At 43.5% G+C, this 16,002-nt stretch overlaps 1 protein-coding gene across 1 annotated transcript in view; it reads right to left on the bottom strand.

Annotated features, from left to right (window-relative positions):
- Window positions 1–534: 534 nt before the first annotated feature.
- Window positions 535–16,002, bottom strand: part of LOC110508592 (potassium/sodium hyperpolarization-activated cyclic nucleotide-gated channel 2) — a 102,309-nt gene continuing 86,841 nt past the window's right edge. The window contains exon 8 of the mRNA XM_021589263.3: window positions 535–2,784. Within this exon, the coding sequence (XP_021444938.3) occupies window positions 1,814–2,784 (971 nt within the window). The 3' untranslated portion in view covers window positions 535–1,813. The remainder of the gene's footprint in view (window positions 2,785–16,002) is intronic.

Below are 16,002 nucleotides of genomic sequence, written 5' to 3'. Positions count from 1 at the left end.
AAACCCACAACCTTGTACTACTGTCTTTCACCACCCTCAAGGTGAATGATACAGTAAAAGTCATGACGAAACACAATTGAAGGAAAGTAATATCAGTCAAAACTAAATGGGGCCTGGGGGGGTCCAATCTTCTCTCTCATTACATAGTAATGGCGGGGGAAGGGCGGGTGATTGAGATACAGATAAATTGGATATTGGGGCTTGGGAAGCCTCTTCCTCTAATGCTTTTGGACACTAATCAGCGGAGGCCGCTCAGGCCGATAAACACATTTAGTGGCAACACTTGGGGTAGGAAACACATCACCCTCCGAAGTGTCTGCACTGCCCTTGCTACAGATTAGAATAGAATGGGAGCATTTAGCTGGGAGCTTTGCAGAAGCATTATGCACATTGAACACCCAGTCTACCTTAATGAGATGTTATATTACTGTATGACTTTGGTTTGAAAGTGGGGAAAAAATAGATTTGTTTAGAATTTCTATTAATCTAAAAAAAAGTCTTATAATGGATGGACAATACAGATGAGACGAAATGTATCAATTAAATGTTTAATGTATTCATTAAATGGAATTATTTATGCAATCTAACCTCGAGGCATCAGTCTCTGTCTGGACATGCTCTGTCTGGATATTAGCATCGTCAATTACGCTGCAAAGTGCATTCAGAACTTCAGCCAGACTATTATCTTGGATATATTTCAAAGAAAGCAAAACTATGAACTGCCTATTCTAAACATAACTATGCAAATAACCTGACATGAAATTCCATCAGGGTTTATTGAAATACAGTATGTTGATTTACAGTATGTTGATATTCATGTGACTCATAACCCATATCAACATGCATACGCATCATCCTATGGGGACGGATGACCTCATTGAAACTGTATCACTTAATCCCAAGCTGTAGTGTTTTGAAAAGGCAAAGTCAGAATGGAACGTCATGTATGATATGGTAGATTCCATAGCAAAAAAAATTAAACATACCTCCACCATCTTCTGCAAAGATCATTTGAGAGAGGGGGGATGAGTTATATATTATATGAATTTCCTATGAAGAAACTCAGTCATACTTATACCCATACACACACTTATGGACCAAGTGCATGGCTTCAAATGTTACAATCATCGTTTTCTTTTCTTCAGTGATATATTACTAATCCCAGGCCATATTGTGTTTGTACAAGTCTCGATTAAAAATACAAATGTCAAACAATTCCCTTTATAGCCTTTGAATGCATTCATTTAAGATGTGGTGTGGGAAAAAAATAACATTTAGCATTTTCTTGTTTTCTGAAACAATATTACGGTGGCATGAGTAGAACTTGTGCTAAAGCCGGTCCACAGACAAAAGAGGAAATCTCAGAACACTTCTGCAAAGTGTGAATGTCATCGTTGTCATCTGAAGCAGGTCTCAGATTTTCTTCTTGTCCCAGCCAGTTTGTATTGTTGGGAGTATATAGATAGTGGGTGACAGATGTTATGTATGTTGAATATGGTTACAGTAAACACAGAAAATAAAGGAGAAGAGATGTGGGGACAAGGTGCTACCATTAAGTATGGTCAGTATCTGTCTGTGGATGGAGTAGAAACATCCCATCTTTGACAATAACTCTGTATACAGACTTCATATTGTTAGTCATACATTTTCCATCAGCTCTTGTCTCTCTCTCCCTGTCATCACCAGTCACACACCACACATTATTTAAGTCAGATTTAGCCCCGCCTGACAGGGAGAATTATAGGGTAGAAGGAAGAAACGACTAGAGTTCCCACAACCAAAAAGCACTGGCTCTGCAGGAATCTAATAAAGGTCACAAATTGGAAGAAAGCCTCGATCTAGCACGGTCTGTCTCAGGGAGGCTGGCTATAAACTCACTCTTGGGTAATCCTGAGTCCAGCAGGGCTGGTGCCAAGCCTGTCCCCATGCCCACTCCCATGCCCATGCCCATCCCCAGCGATGTAACAGTCCCCGGGAGGGAGGCTAGAGGGAACGCCCCTGCAGACATCTGGTGGGGAAGCACCATCCTATGAGTCATAGCGCTCCTGACCCCTGCATTGCCCGAGGGGGCCTGAGGGGGCCCGATGGAGGTGGAGGAGACACGGGCGGACTGTGATGGGCAGGGAGCCACGGGCTGAGCCCCTCCCTGGGGCAGGGAGGGCTGAGAGGCGGACAGTGCCCTGGCATTCTGACCCAGACTGCTCATGTGCAGAGACCGGGTGCTGTTATGGGTGTTGGGCCTGTGTGTGGGGCTGGGCACAACTTTCTGAACCAGGGAGATCTGGGAGCCAGAAGAGGGCCCGTACTGGAATGTCCGTCCCCCAGCCGCTAAGGGGCTCTGGATGGGGGGGCTGGAGAGGGCCGCGACGAATGCACCACTGGCGTATAGCTGGGGATGCATGGTCTGCTGGGTCTGGGGGGGAGGGGAGGCTGGCACTGGGCTGGATACATTCTGCATCACCTTGAACCTCCGCACCATCCGGGGGGACTGCAGGCCCCCACCCCCTGCCAGAGGGCCTACCACGGGGGGACAGAAGCTCATGGCCACAGCCTGCTGGAGGGTGGCGATGGCTGAGCTCTGGGGAGGGCCAGGGGGGGTGAAGATGCCGCCATGTGTGGGTGGGTTGGACATGGACATGGCACGTGGCCTATGCAGGTCCACCTGCTGCACCATCTCACGGTCATATTTCACAATCTCCTGGATCATCTCGTTCTCCCGGTTGTTGAAGACGCCCGAATTGAGGTCATGCTGAACCTTGTGCATTAGGATCGAGTTCTTCTTCCCTGCGGAGGCGAGACAGAAGACGGGAGATGAGACTGAGCAGACACTGTTCCTCTGTAGAATCAGCATAATCAATACATTATACAAAGTAATAGCCAAATGGTTCAATGACTACTCCTGATAGTGCCCTACAGTTCTCCCCCCTAATTGGTTGGTATTAGAGCAGTCACTGGCATAGCAGAAAAGAGTCTGGGGCAGCTGGAAGCAAGACAGACATGTATTTATACACTGTTTCAGCCTGCCTATCTGGAGGTTAGTCTTTAATTGAATTCACAGACGGTAATTTTGCACTGACAAGGGAAGAGACGCTTGAGCATCAGTATGTGTGTCAGTGAGTTCACTGTAGATGTTTTTACTTGTTTGTGTTGTGTGTATGCCCCCAAGCTGAATTGTAAACACAAATTATGTCACACACACAGATCTCTTGCGGTGAGGATGTGGGCATTATTTTTGCCGAGTCACCCAGAGAAGACGTGAGGAGGAGGAACACGTGCCTATGGGATGAGTGTGTGTTTGTGTGTGTGTGCGTGCATGCATTTCTCTGTGTGTGTGTGTGTGTGTGTGTGTGTGTGTGGGGGGGGGGGGGGGGGGGGCTGGGTTGGTAGTGGTGTAGGAGGAGAAACCAATTTGCAGCTGAAATTGCTTCCTTCACGGAGCTTACACAGGCAGCCAGTGAGATCCCAGATCCATCTCTCCCCAGCTTTCAAACCATTTCTAATTGAACACACATAAAAACTCTGATTATTACTTCCGCTCCCCTCTCATGTTTCTGAGTTGCATCTTTACTCTTTGTTTTTCCCATCAGCAGGGGATTTTCAACTTGTCTGTCTCTATTGGGCTCTTAAAAACAAATAGCGCGACACCCACATAAAAACATAAAGTAGAATTGGGCTCCAACTGTTACATGAGATAGTCTGAGGGACTGGGAGGAGATGGAACACAGTGCAGTCTGACAGGCACATTAACTCTCTCTTATTCAAGCTGCATAACTAGCTAGTATGATACAACTTAGTCTAGTTCACAGCAGTGGGCGGATGCTCTGTACAGTAGCCTACGCGTCAAGTCAAAAAGGCTAATTGCATGATGAGTCTTTAGGGTCAGGATAGAGTTCAGTGAATCCGGTCTACTTCCAGCAAGCCAAAATTGGTTCAGTGAAAGTTACCAGAACGTTTGTTAGGTCTGGCAAATGTTCTCATAACACAAAAAGTGTCCAGTCGTCCTGATAATTATAGAATATTTGAATAAAACATTTGTCTGGTGCTGCAAAAACCTTCCTAGAACCCATTTAATCTTTAAAGGTTTTCCAGAATTTTTCATTGGATTGTGGGAACATCACAAACGATATACAGTACTGTGCAAAAGTTTTAGGCAGGTGTGAAAAAATGCTGTCAAGTAAGAATGCTTTCAAAAATAGACATGTTAATAGTTTATATTTATCAATTTAAAAAATGCAAAGTGAGTGAAATTAAGAAAAATGTACATCAAATCAATATTTGATGTGACCATCCTTTGCCTTCAAAACAGCATCAATTATTCTAGGTACACTTGCACTCAGTTTTTGAAGGAATTCGGCAGGTAGGTTAGCCCAAACGTCTTGGAGAACCAACCACAGTTCTTCTGTGTATTTAGGCAGCCTCGGGTGCCTCTCTCTCTTCATGTAATCCCAGACTCAATGAAGTTGAGATCGGGGCTCTGTGGGGGCCATACAATCCCTTCTAGGACTCCTTGTTCTACTTTACACTGAGGATAGTTCTTAATGACTTTCGCTGTATGTTTGGGGTCGATGTCATGCTGCAGAACAAATTTGGGGCCAATCAGATTACTCCCTGATGGTATTGCATGATGGATAAGTATCTCCCTGTATTTCTCAGCATTGAGGAGACCATTAATTCTAACAAAATCTCCAACTCCATTTGCAGAAATGCAGTCCCAAACTTGCAAGGAACCTCCACCATGCTTCACTGTTGTCTGCAGACACTCATTCGTGTACCGCTCTCCAGCCCTTTGGCAAACAAACTGCCTTCTGCTACAGCCAAATATTTCAGCTTTTGACTCATCAGTCCAGAGCACCTGCTGCCCTTTTTCTCCACCCCAGTTCCTGTGTTTTCATGCATAGTTGAGTTGCTTGGCCTTGTTTCCACATCGGAGGTATGGCTTTTTGGCAGAAAGTCTTCCATGAAGACCACTTCTGACCAGACTTCCCCGTACAGTTGATGGGTGTACCAGTGTCCCACTGTTTTCTGCCAATTCTGAGCTGATGGCACTGCTGGACATCTGATAGCAATGGGAAGTAAGCATGATGTGTCTTTCATCTGCTGCAGTAAGTTTCCTTGGCCGACCACTGCGTCTACGGTCCTCAACATTGCCCGTTTCTTTCTGCTTCTTCAAAAGAGCTTGGATAGCAAATATGGAAACCCCTGTTTGCCTTGAAATTTCTTGCTGATGCAGTATAACTACCTTGGGTCTTGTTGCTGTGCTCAGTCTTGCCATGGTGTATGACGTTTGACAGTAAACTGTCTTCAGAAACCTCACCTTGTTAGCTGAGTTTGACTGTTCCTCACTCAGTTTTATTCCTGCTGCGCAGCTATTTCTGTTTCAGTTAATGGTTGTGTTTCAACCTACATATTGGATTGATGATTATTAGTACCTGTTTGGTATAATTGTTTAATCATACACCTGACTATATGCCTACAAAATCCTTGACTTTGTGTAAGGGTAACTACCCTGGTCAACCTACAATCAAACAGCACAGGAATGAAATCATCAACATGTATTGATCACATCTTTACTAATGCTGCAGATATTTGCTTTAAAGCAGTATCCAAATCCATAGGATGTAGTGATCACAATATAATAGCCATATCTAGGAAAGCCAAAGTTCCAAAGGCTGGGCCTAAAATAGTGTATAAGAGGTCATACAATAAGTTTAGTAGTGATTCATATGTTGATGATGTAAAGAATATTTGCTGGTCTGTGGTGTGTGATGAGGAGCAACCAGACACTTCACTTGACGCATTTATGAAACTACTTATTCCAGTTACAAATAGGGATGAGGCAAAAGGTATGGCAATTAAGTCTGGCAGCCAAACTGATTGGCAAACGTACTGCAAATTAAGAAATCATGTGACTAAACTAAATAAAAAATAAACTACACCATGAAACAAAGATGAATTGTATAAAGAATAATAGTAAAAAGCTTTGGGGCACCTTAAATAAAATGTTGGGGGAAAAAGCCAACTCGGCTCCTTCATTCATTGAATCAGATGGCTCATTCATCACAAAGCCCACTGATTTTGCAAACTACTTTAATGATTTCTCCATTGGGAAGATAAGCAAACTTAGGGATGACATACAGTACCAGCAACAAACGATGACACTACACATCCAAGTATATCGGACCAAATTATGAAAGACAAGAATTGTACTTTTGAATTCCGTGAAGTCAGTGTGGAAGAGGTAAAAAAAAATATTGTCTATCGACAATGACAAGCCACTGGGGTCTGACAATCAGGATGGAAAATTACTGAGGATAATAGCCACTCCTATTTGCCACATCTTCAATTTAAGCCTTCAAGAGAGTGTGTGCCCTCAGGCCTGGAGGGAAGCTAAAGTCATTCCGATACCCAAGAATAGTAAAGCCCCCTTTACTGGCTCAAATAGCCGACCAATCAGCCAGTTATCAAATTGTGTTTGACCAGATACAATGCTATTTCACAGTAAACCAATTTACAACAGAATTTCTGCATGCTTATAGGGAAGGACACTCAACAAGCACAGCACGTACACAAATGACTGATGATTGTCTGAGAGAAATTGATGATAAAATGATTGTGGGGGCTGTCTTGTTAGACTTCAGTGCAGCTTTTGACATTATCGATCATAGTCTGATGCTGGAAAAATATATATGTTATGGCTTTACACCCCCTGCTATAATGTGGATAAAGAGTTACTTGTCTAACAGAGCATGGTGTTCTTTAATGGAAGCCTCTCAAATATAATCCAGTTAGAATCTGGAATTCCCCAGGGTAGCTGTTTAGGCCCCTTGCTTTTTTCAGTTTTCACCAACGACATGCCACTACCTTTGAGTAAAGCCAGAGTGTCTATGTATGGGGATGACTCAACACTATACACGTCAGCTACTACAGTGACTGAAATGACTGCAACACTCAACAAAGAGCTGCAGTTAGTTTCAGACTGGGTGGCAAGGAATAAGTTAGCCCTAAATATTTCTCAAAGTAAAAACATTGTATTTAGAACAAAACACTCGCTAAACCCTAAACCTCAACTAAATCTTGTAATAAATCATGTGGAAATTGAGCAAGTTGAGATGACTAAACTGCTTGGAGTAACCCTAGATTGTAAATTGTTATGGTCAAAACATATTGATGCAGTAGTAGCTAAGATAGGGAGATGTCTATAATAAAGCAATGCTCTGCCTTCTTAACAACACTATCAACAAGACAAGTCCAACAGGCCCTAGTTTTGTCACACCTTGTCTACTGTTCAGTTGTGTGGTCAGGTGCCACAAAAAAGGACTTAGTGTCACGGCTGGCTGAAGTACTGGACCAAGATGCAGCATGGTAAGCGTACATTTGAACTTTATTTAAAAATGACGCCGACAGAACTTCCCACCACCAACGGACCAAGCAGCATGGTAAGGTGGACTCCTGGACATGGGAGGACGTTCTGGACGGCAAGGGAGTCTACACATGGGAGGAGATCCTGGTGGGAAGGGGTTGCCTTCCATGGGAACAGGTGGAGGAAGCTAGGAGAGCAGAGGCAGCCGGAGAGAGGAACCAGCGGTATGTGGGAACACGGCTGGCAAGGAAGCCCGAGAGGCAGCCCCAAAAACTTTTTTTGGGGAGAGCACACGGGGAGTGTGGCAGAGTCAGGAAGCAGACCTGAGCCAACTCCCCGCGCTTACCGTGGCGAGCATGGGACTGGTCAGACCCCGTGCTATGGGGTGATAAGCACGATACCGAGGCGGAGTATTCACAGGCCTGTATGCTCGGTGCCAGCGTCCCGCATTTGCCGGGGGGAAGCTGGCATCCAGCCAGAACAGGTGGGGCCAGCTCTGCACTCGAGACCGCCAGTGCGCCTCCACGGCCCTGTGTATCCAGTGCCTCCACTACGCACCAGGCCTCTGGTGGCAGCCCCACGCACCAGGCTGTCTCTCCGTCTCCTCCCTCCAGAGTCTCCCTCCTGTCCGGAGCTGCCAGAGCCGCCCTCCTGTCCGGAGCTGCCAGAGCCGCCCTCCTGTCCGGAGCTGCCAGAGCCGCCCTCCTGTCCGGAACTGCCAGAGCCACCCTCCTGTCCGGAGCTGACAGAGCAGCCCTCCTGTCCGGAGCTGCCAGAGCTGCAGCCCCTCAGTCCAGAGTCGCCCCTCAGTCCAGAGGCGCCCCTCAGTCCAGAGGAGTCCCTCAGTCCAGTGGCGCCCTCTACGGGGGTCCCAGTTTATGCTACAAAACCAACTTTAGGTTTTAAAAATAAATGATGTTTGACTCAACATTTGATGATGTACACTAAGGCTTTGTTGACAGAATAGATGGATGCAGGTCAATGCATGATTAATATAATTCACCAGTACATTTGTTGGTAGTCCAATAAATATTGCTCTCAGGTTGTAAATCACAGCTGGTTTGGTAACTTGTTAGCTGCCTCCATTCGGCATGCACTGTTTCAGTGTCAATGACTCGATATTTTGGACAACACAACATAAAGAGAGACCTAAGAGGACAAAATTCATAGTTGTTTGATTACTGTACAGTTCACAAATGTAAGAGGACTCCTGTGGTATTAACATATTTGTAGAAATCCATTCAGGTGGCTTTTGGCGAATGTGTTCTAGTGATCTAAAGTCACTCTGTTGCAACTGCCTGTAAACACACAGTCCAGTTCAAAGTGAATGATGACAGGTCCTACTGCCTGTAAACACACAGTCCAGTTCAAAGTGAATGATGAAAGGCCTATGTGGCAAATGGCTTGTTTGCATGAAGGCCTACTGTAGCTCTGGTTGGCTATGGTGCACCGGTCTGCATAGACTCTGGTCCTGGACAAGACAGATATTTTTATTCAGTTTTATATACTGCAGTGTTCTATTAATTGTCCAAAAGCACGGTTCCTTTCCCACTCTATATTACTATATAATTTTTACAAAGGTCTCTGTAATTCCCAAACATTCCAAAAAATATATTAAAATGTGAAAATTAACATATCTAAGTATTCGCTTCTCAGAAAATGTTTTTAAAAAGTGTAATATTCTTCTTTAGGGTGTACATGAACAGATTTGTATAAGGTTTTATGTTGGGTTTTTTTAGGGGCTGGATCAGCTTTAATGTTGCCAATAGATTGTTGCTTCCATCAATGTAATTGTCTGCATCATTTCCAATCACCCATATATTTATATATCCATATACATGCATACATGCGCTTACCTATATACATATACAGTGCCTTGCGAAAGTATTCGGCCCCCTTGAACTTTGCGACCTTTTGCCACATTTCAGGCTTCAAACATAAAGATATAAAACTGTATTTTTTTGTGAAGAATCAACAACAAGTGGGACACAATCATGAAGTGGAACGACATTTATTGGATATTTAAAACTTTTTTAACAAATCCAAAACTGAAAAATTGGGCGTGCAAAATTATTCAGCCCCTTTACTTTCAGTGCAGCAAACTCTCTCCAGAAGTTCAGTGAGGATCTCTGAATGATCCAATGTTGACCTAAATGACTAATGATGATAAATACAATCCACCTGTGTGTAATCAAGTCTCCGTATAAATGCACCTGCACTGTGATAGTCTCAGAGGTCCGTTAAATGCGCAGAGAGCATCATGAAGAACAAGGAACACACCAGGCAGGTCCGAGATACTGTTGTGAAGAAGTTTAAAGTCGGATTTGGATACAAAAAGATTTCCCAAGCTTTAAACATCCCAAGGAGCACTGTGCAAGCAATAATATTGAAATGGAAGGAGTATCAGACCACTGCAAATCTACCAAGACCTGGCCGTTCCTCTAAACTTTCAGCTCATACAAGGAGAAAACTGATAAGAGATGCAGCCAAGAGGCCCATGATCACTCTGGATGAACTGCAGAGATCTACAGCTGAGGTGGGAGACTCTGTCCATAGGACAACAATCAGTCGTATATTGCACAAATCTGGCCTTTATGGAAGAGTGGCAAGAAGAAAGCCATTTCTTAAAGATATCCATAAAAAGTGTCGTTTAAAGTTTGCCACAAGCCACACCAAACATGTGGAAGAAGGTGCTCTGGTCAGATGAAACTTTTTGGCAACAATGCAAAACGTTATGTTTGGCGTAAAAGCAACTCTGAACACACCATCCCCACTGTCAAACATGGTGGTGGCAGCATCATGGTTTGGGCCTGCTTTTCTTCAGCAGGGACAGGGAAGATGGTTAAAATTGATGGGAAGATGGATGGAGCCAAATACAGGACCATTCTGGAAGAAAACCTGATGGAGTCTGCAAAAGACCTGAGACTGGGACGGAGATTTGTCTTCCAACTAGACAATGATCCAAAACATAAAGCAAAATCTACAATGGAATGGTTCAAAAATAAACATATCCAGGTGTTAGAATGGCCAAGTCAAAGTCCAGACCTGAATCCAATCGAGAATCTGTGGAAAGAACTGAAAACTGCTGTTCACAAATGCTCTCCATCCAACCTCACTGAGCTCGAGCTGTTTTGCAAGGAGGAATGGGAAAAAATGTCAGTCTCTCGATGTGCAAAACTGATAGAGACATACCCCAAGCAACTTACAGCTGTAATCGCAGCAAAAGGTGGCGCTACAAAGTATTAACTTAAGGGGGCTGAATAATTTTGCACGCCCAATTTTTAAGTTTTTGATTTGTTAAAAAAGTTTGAAATATGCAATAGATTGTGTCCCACTTGTTGTTGATTCTTCACAAAAAAATACAGTTTTATATCTTTATGTTTGAAGCCTGAAATGTGGCAAAAGGTCGCAAAGTTCAAGGGGGCCGAATACTTTCGCAAGGCACTGTATAAATACATATACAGTTGAAGTCAGAAGTTTACATACACCTTAGCCAAATACATTTAAACACAGTTTTTCACAATTCCTGACATTTAATCCTAGTAAAAATCCCCTGTCTTAGGTCAGTTACGATCACCACTTTATGTTAAAATAGTAGAGAGAATAGTAGAGAGAATGATTTATATCAGATTTGATTTCATTCATCATTTTCCCAGTGGGCCAGAAGTTAACATACACTCAATTAGTATTTGGTATCATTGCTTTTAAATTGTTTAACTTGGGTCAAATGTTTCGGGTAGCCTCCCACAAGCTTCCCATAATACATTGGGTGAATTTTGGCCCATTCCTCCTGACAGAGCTGGTGTGACTGAATCAGGTTTGTAGGCCTCCTTGCTCGCACACGCTTTTTCAGTTCTGCCCACAAATTTTCTATGGGAATGAGGTCTGGGCTTTGTGATGGCCACTCAAATACCTTAACTTTGTTGTCCTTAAGCCATTTTGCCACAACTTTTGTTGTTGTTTCTCTTTGCTTATTTGAGCTGTTCCTGCCATAATATGGTATTTTACCAAATAGGGCAATCTTCTGTATACCACCCCTACCATGTCGCAACACAACTGATTGGCTCAAAGGCATTAAGAAGGAAAGAAAGTCCACAAATTAATTTTCAACTAATGCATTCCAGGTGACTACCTCATGAAGCTGGTTGAGAGAATGTCAAGAGTATGCAAAGCTGTCATCAAGGAAAAGGGTTGTTACTTTGAAGAATTTAAAATATATTTTGATTTGTTTAACAGTTTTTTTGGCTACTACATGACTCCGTATGTGTTATTTCATTGTTTTGATGTCGTCACTATTATTCTACAATGTAGAAAATAGTGACAATAAAAGAAAACCTCTGGAATGAGTAGGTGTGTCCAAACTTTTGACTGGTACTGTAGGTTGCACAGAACATTCAAATTTGCTAATTCATCCCCCCCTCCTCTCCCCTGTAACTATTCCCCAGGTTATTGCTGTAAATATGTCTTAACCTACCATTTAGTTCCACCTCCCACATATGCAGTGACATCACCTGGTTTAAACGTCTCTAGAGACAATATCTCTCTCATCATTACTCAATGTCTATGTTTACCTCCAATGTACCTACATCCTACCATACCTCTGTCTGTACATTATACCTTGAATCTATTATCTCACGCCCAGAAACCTGATCCTTTTACTGTCCTCTCTGAACAAACTAGACGACCAGTCCTGATAGCCTTTAGCCGTACTCATCCTACTTCTCCTCTGTTCCTTTGGTGATGTAGAGGTTAATCCAGGCCATGCAGTGCCTAGCTCCACTCCTACTCCCCAGGTGCTCTCATTTGTTTACTTCTGTAACCGTAAAAGCCTTGGTTTCATGCATGTTAACATTAGAAGCCTCCTCCCTAAGTTTGTTTTATTGACTGCTTTAGCACACTCTGCCAACCCGGATGTCCTAGTCGTGTCTGAATCCTGGCTTAGGAAGTCACCCCAAAACCCTGAAATTTCTATCCCTAACTATAACATTTTCCAACAAGATAGAACTACCAAAAGGGGCGGTGTTAGCCTGCAGAGTTCTGTCTTACTATCCAGGTCTGTACCCAAACAATTCAAACTTCTACTTTTAAAAATCCATCTTTCCTGAAACAAGTCTCTCACCGTTGCCACTTGCTATAGACCACCCTCTGCACCCAGCTGTGCCCTGGATACCATATGTGAATTGATTTCCCCCCATCTATCTTCAGAGCTCGTGCTGCTAGGTGACCTAAAATGTGACATGCTTAACACCCTGGCCATCCTACAATCTAAGCTTGATGCCCTAAATCTCACACAAATTATCATGGAACCCACCAGGTACAACCCCAAATCTGTAAACACGGGCACCCTCAAATATATCATCCTAACCAACTTGCCCTTCAAATACACCTCTGCTGTTTTCAACCAAGATCTCAGCGATCACTGCCTCATTGCCTGCATCCGTAATGGGTCTGCGGTCAAACGACCAGCCCTCATCACTGTCAAAAGCTCCCTAAAACACTTCAGCGAGCAGGCCATTCTAATCGACCTGGCCGGGGTATCCTGGAAGGATACTGACCTCATCCCGTCAGTAGAAGATGCCTGGTTATTCTTTAAAAGTGCCTTCCTCACCATCCTAAATAAGCATGTCCCATTCAATTTTTTTTTAACCAGGAACAGATATAGCCCTTGGTTCTCTCCAGACCTAACTGCCCTCGACCAGCACAAAAACATCCTGTGGCGTTCTGCATTAGCATCGAACAGCCCCCATGATATGCAACTTTTCAGGGAAGTTAGGAACAAATATACACAGGCAGTTAGGAAAGCTAAGGCTTGCTTTTTCAAGCAGAAATTTGCATCTTGTAGCACAAACTCCCAAAAGTTCTGTGACACTGTAAAGTCCATGGAGAATAAGAGCACTTCTTCCCAGCTGCCCCTCTTCCCAGCTGCCCACTGGACTTCCCACTGGGCAGCTGGGAAGAGGTGTCATCACCGATAAATCCACTATAATTGAGTATTTTAATAAGCATTTTTCTACGGCTGGCCAAGCTTTCCACCTGGCTAACCCTACCCCGATCAACAGCCCTCCACCCCTCACAGCAAACTCACCCAAACCTCCCCCACTTCTCCTACACCCAAATCCAGATAGCTGATGTTCTGAAAGTGCTACAAAATCTGGCCCACTACAAATCAGCAGGGCTAGACAATCTGGACCCTCTCTTTCTAAAATGATCTGCCGAAATTGTTGCAACCCCGATTACTAGCCTGTTTAAACTCTCTTTCGTATCGATTGAGATTCCCATAGATTAGAAAGCTGCTGCGGTCATCCCCCTCTTCAAAGGGGGAGACACTCTAGAACCAAACTGCTACAGACCCTATATCTATTCTACCCTACCTTTCTAAGGTCTTCGAAAGACAAGTTAACAAACAGATCACTGACCATTTCGAATCCCACCGTACCTTCTCCGCTATGCAATCTGGTTTCAGAGCTGGTCATGGGTGCACCTCAGCCACGCTCAAGGTCCATCGATAAGAGACAGTACTGTGCAGCCGTATTCATCGACCTGGCTAAGGCTTCCGACTCTGTCAATCACAACATTCTTATTGGCAGACTCCACAGCCATGGTTCCTCAAATGATTGCATCGCCTGGTTCACCAACTACTTCTCTGATAGAGTTCAGTGTGTCAAATCGGATGGCCTGTTGTCCGGACCTCTGGCAGACTCTATGGGGGTACCACAGGGTTAAATTATCAGGCCGACTCTCTTCTCTGTATACATCAATGATGTCGCTCTTGCTGCTGGTGGTTCTTTGATCCACCTCTACGCAGACGACAACATTCTGTATACCTCTGGCCCTTCTTTGGACACTGTGTTAACCAACCTCCAGACAAGCTTCAATGCCATACAACTCTCCTTCCGTGGCCTCCATCTGCTCTGAAATGCTAGTAAAACTAAATGCATGCTCTTCAACCGATCACTGCCCGCACCTGCACGCCCATCCAGCATCACTACTCTGGACGGTTCTGACTTAGAATATGTGGACAACTACAAATACCTAGGTGTCTGGTTAGACTGTAAACTCTCCTTCCAGACTCACATTAAACATCTCCAATCCAAAATGAAATCTAGAATCAGCTTCCTATTTCGCAACAAAGCATCCTTCACTCATGCTGCCAAACATACCCTCGTAAAACTGACCATCCTACCAATCCTCAACTTCGGCGATGTCATTTACAAAATAGCCTCCAACACTCTACTCAACAAATTGGATGCAGTCTATCACAGTGCCATCCGTTTTGTCACCAAAGCCATAAATACTACCCACCACTGTGACCTGTACGCTCTCGTTGGCCTTCGCTTCATACTCGTCGCCAAAACCACTGGCTCCAGGTCATCTACAAGTCTCTGCTAGATAAAGCCCCACCTTATCTCACCTCACTGGTCACCATAGCAGCACCCACCCGTAGCATGCGCTCCAGCAGGTATATCTCACTGGTCACACCCAAAGCCAAATATTCCTTTGGCCGCCTCTCCTTCCAGTTCTCTGCTGCCAATGACTGGAACAAACTGCAAAAATCACTAAAGCTGGAGACTCTTACCTCCCTCACTAGCTTTAAGCACCAGCTGTCAGAGCAGATCACTGTACCTGTACATAGCTCATCTGTAAATAGCCCATCCAATCTACCTCATCCCCATACTGTATTTATTTATTTATTTATCTTGCTCCTTTGCACCCCAGTATCTCTACTTGAGCATTCATCTTCTGCAACATTCTACCATTCCAGTGTTAAATTGCTATATTGTAATTACTTCGCCACCATGGCCTATTTATTGTCTTACCTCATATTCTACTTCATTTGCACATGTTGTATATAGATTTTTCTACTGTATTATTGATTATATGTTTGTTTATTCCATGTGTAACTCTGTGTTGTTGTAGGTGTCGAACTGCTTTGCTTTATCTTGGCCAGGTCGCAGTTGCAAACTAGTTGCAAACTAGCCTACCTGGTTAAATAAAGGTGAAATATAAAATTAAATAAATAAAAAGGAGAATATGTTCTCAGTCAACTTACCTGGTAAAATAAGGATAAAATAAAAAATCTAACAATTCCCACAATATTCCACAATTTCCAAAATAGTCCATTTGATGTGGTTAAAATAACATATTTGTTTTAGGTTTAACATAATATTCCATTGATGTTCACGCAATATACATTTTACCTGGTCTTGGAGGTCCAAGACATTCTCAGCACACAAGTTTGTAGCTCCTTAAAACTTAAGCAGATTGGAAAACATCTCCATTATGTTTCTCTCCAGATTTAATGGCAATTTACATTGTATAATTATTTGCATAACTGGACAGTTTCTTCTGTTTTAGAACATATCTTTTGTGACGCCCCCACATGTGTTCTGGAAATGTTCTGGCAACATCAGGTGAATATTTTATACAAACATTGTATAATCATCAGCACGACTGGACAATTTTATGTTAACATTTGCTGCAATTAACAATTAACCATGTTAACATTTGCCGCAACCTAACGAATGTTCTGGGAACTTTCACAGAACCATTTTCTTCTGGTGAATTGGGTTATTACATTACCTGGAAACCTATTGAGAACTTTTGGGGAATGTTCTTTTGTGGTTGTTAAAGATGTTGTGTAC

This window comes from Oncorhynchus mykiss, chromosome 1 (assembly GCF_057628025.1).
Source record: "Oncorhynchus mykiss isolate SJ-2025 chromosome 1, ASM5762802v1, whole genome shotgun sequence".
NCBI lineage: Eukaryota > Metazoa > Chordata > Actinopteri > Salmoniformes > Salmonidae > Oncorhynchus > Oncorhynchus mykiss.
This window is presented reverse-complemented; position numbering and strand designations above follow the sequence as displayed.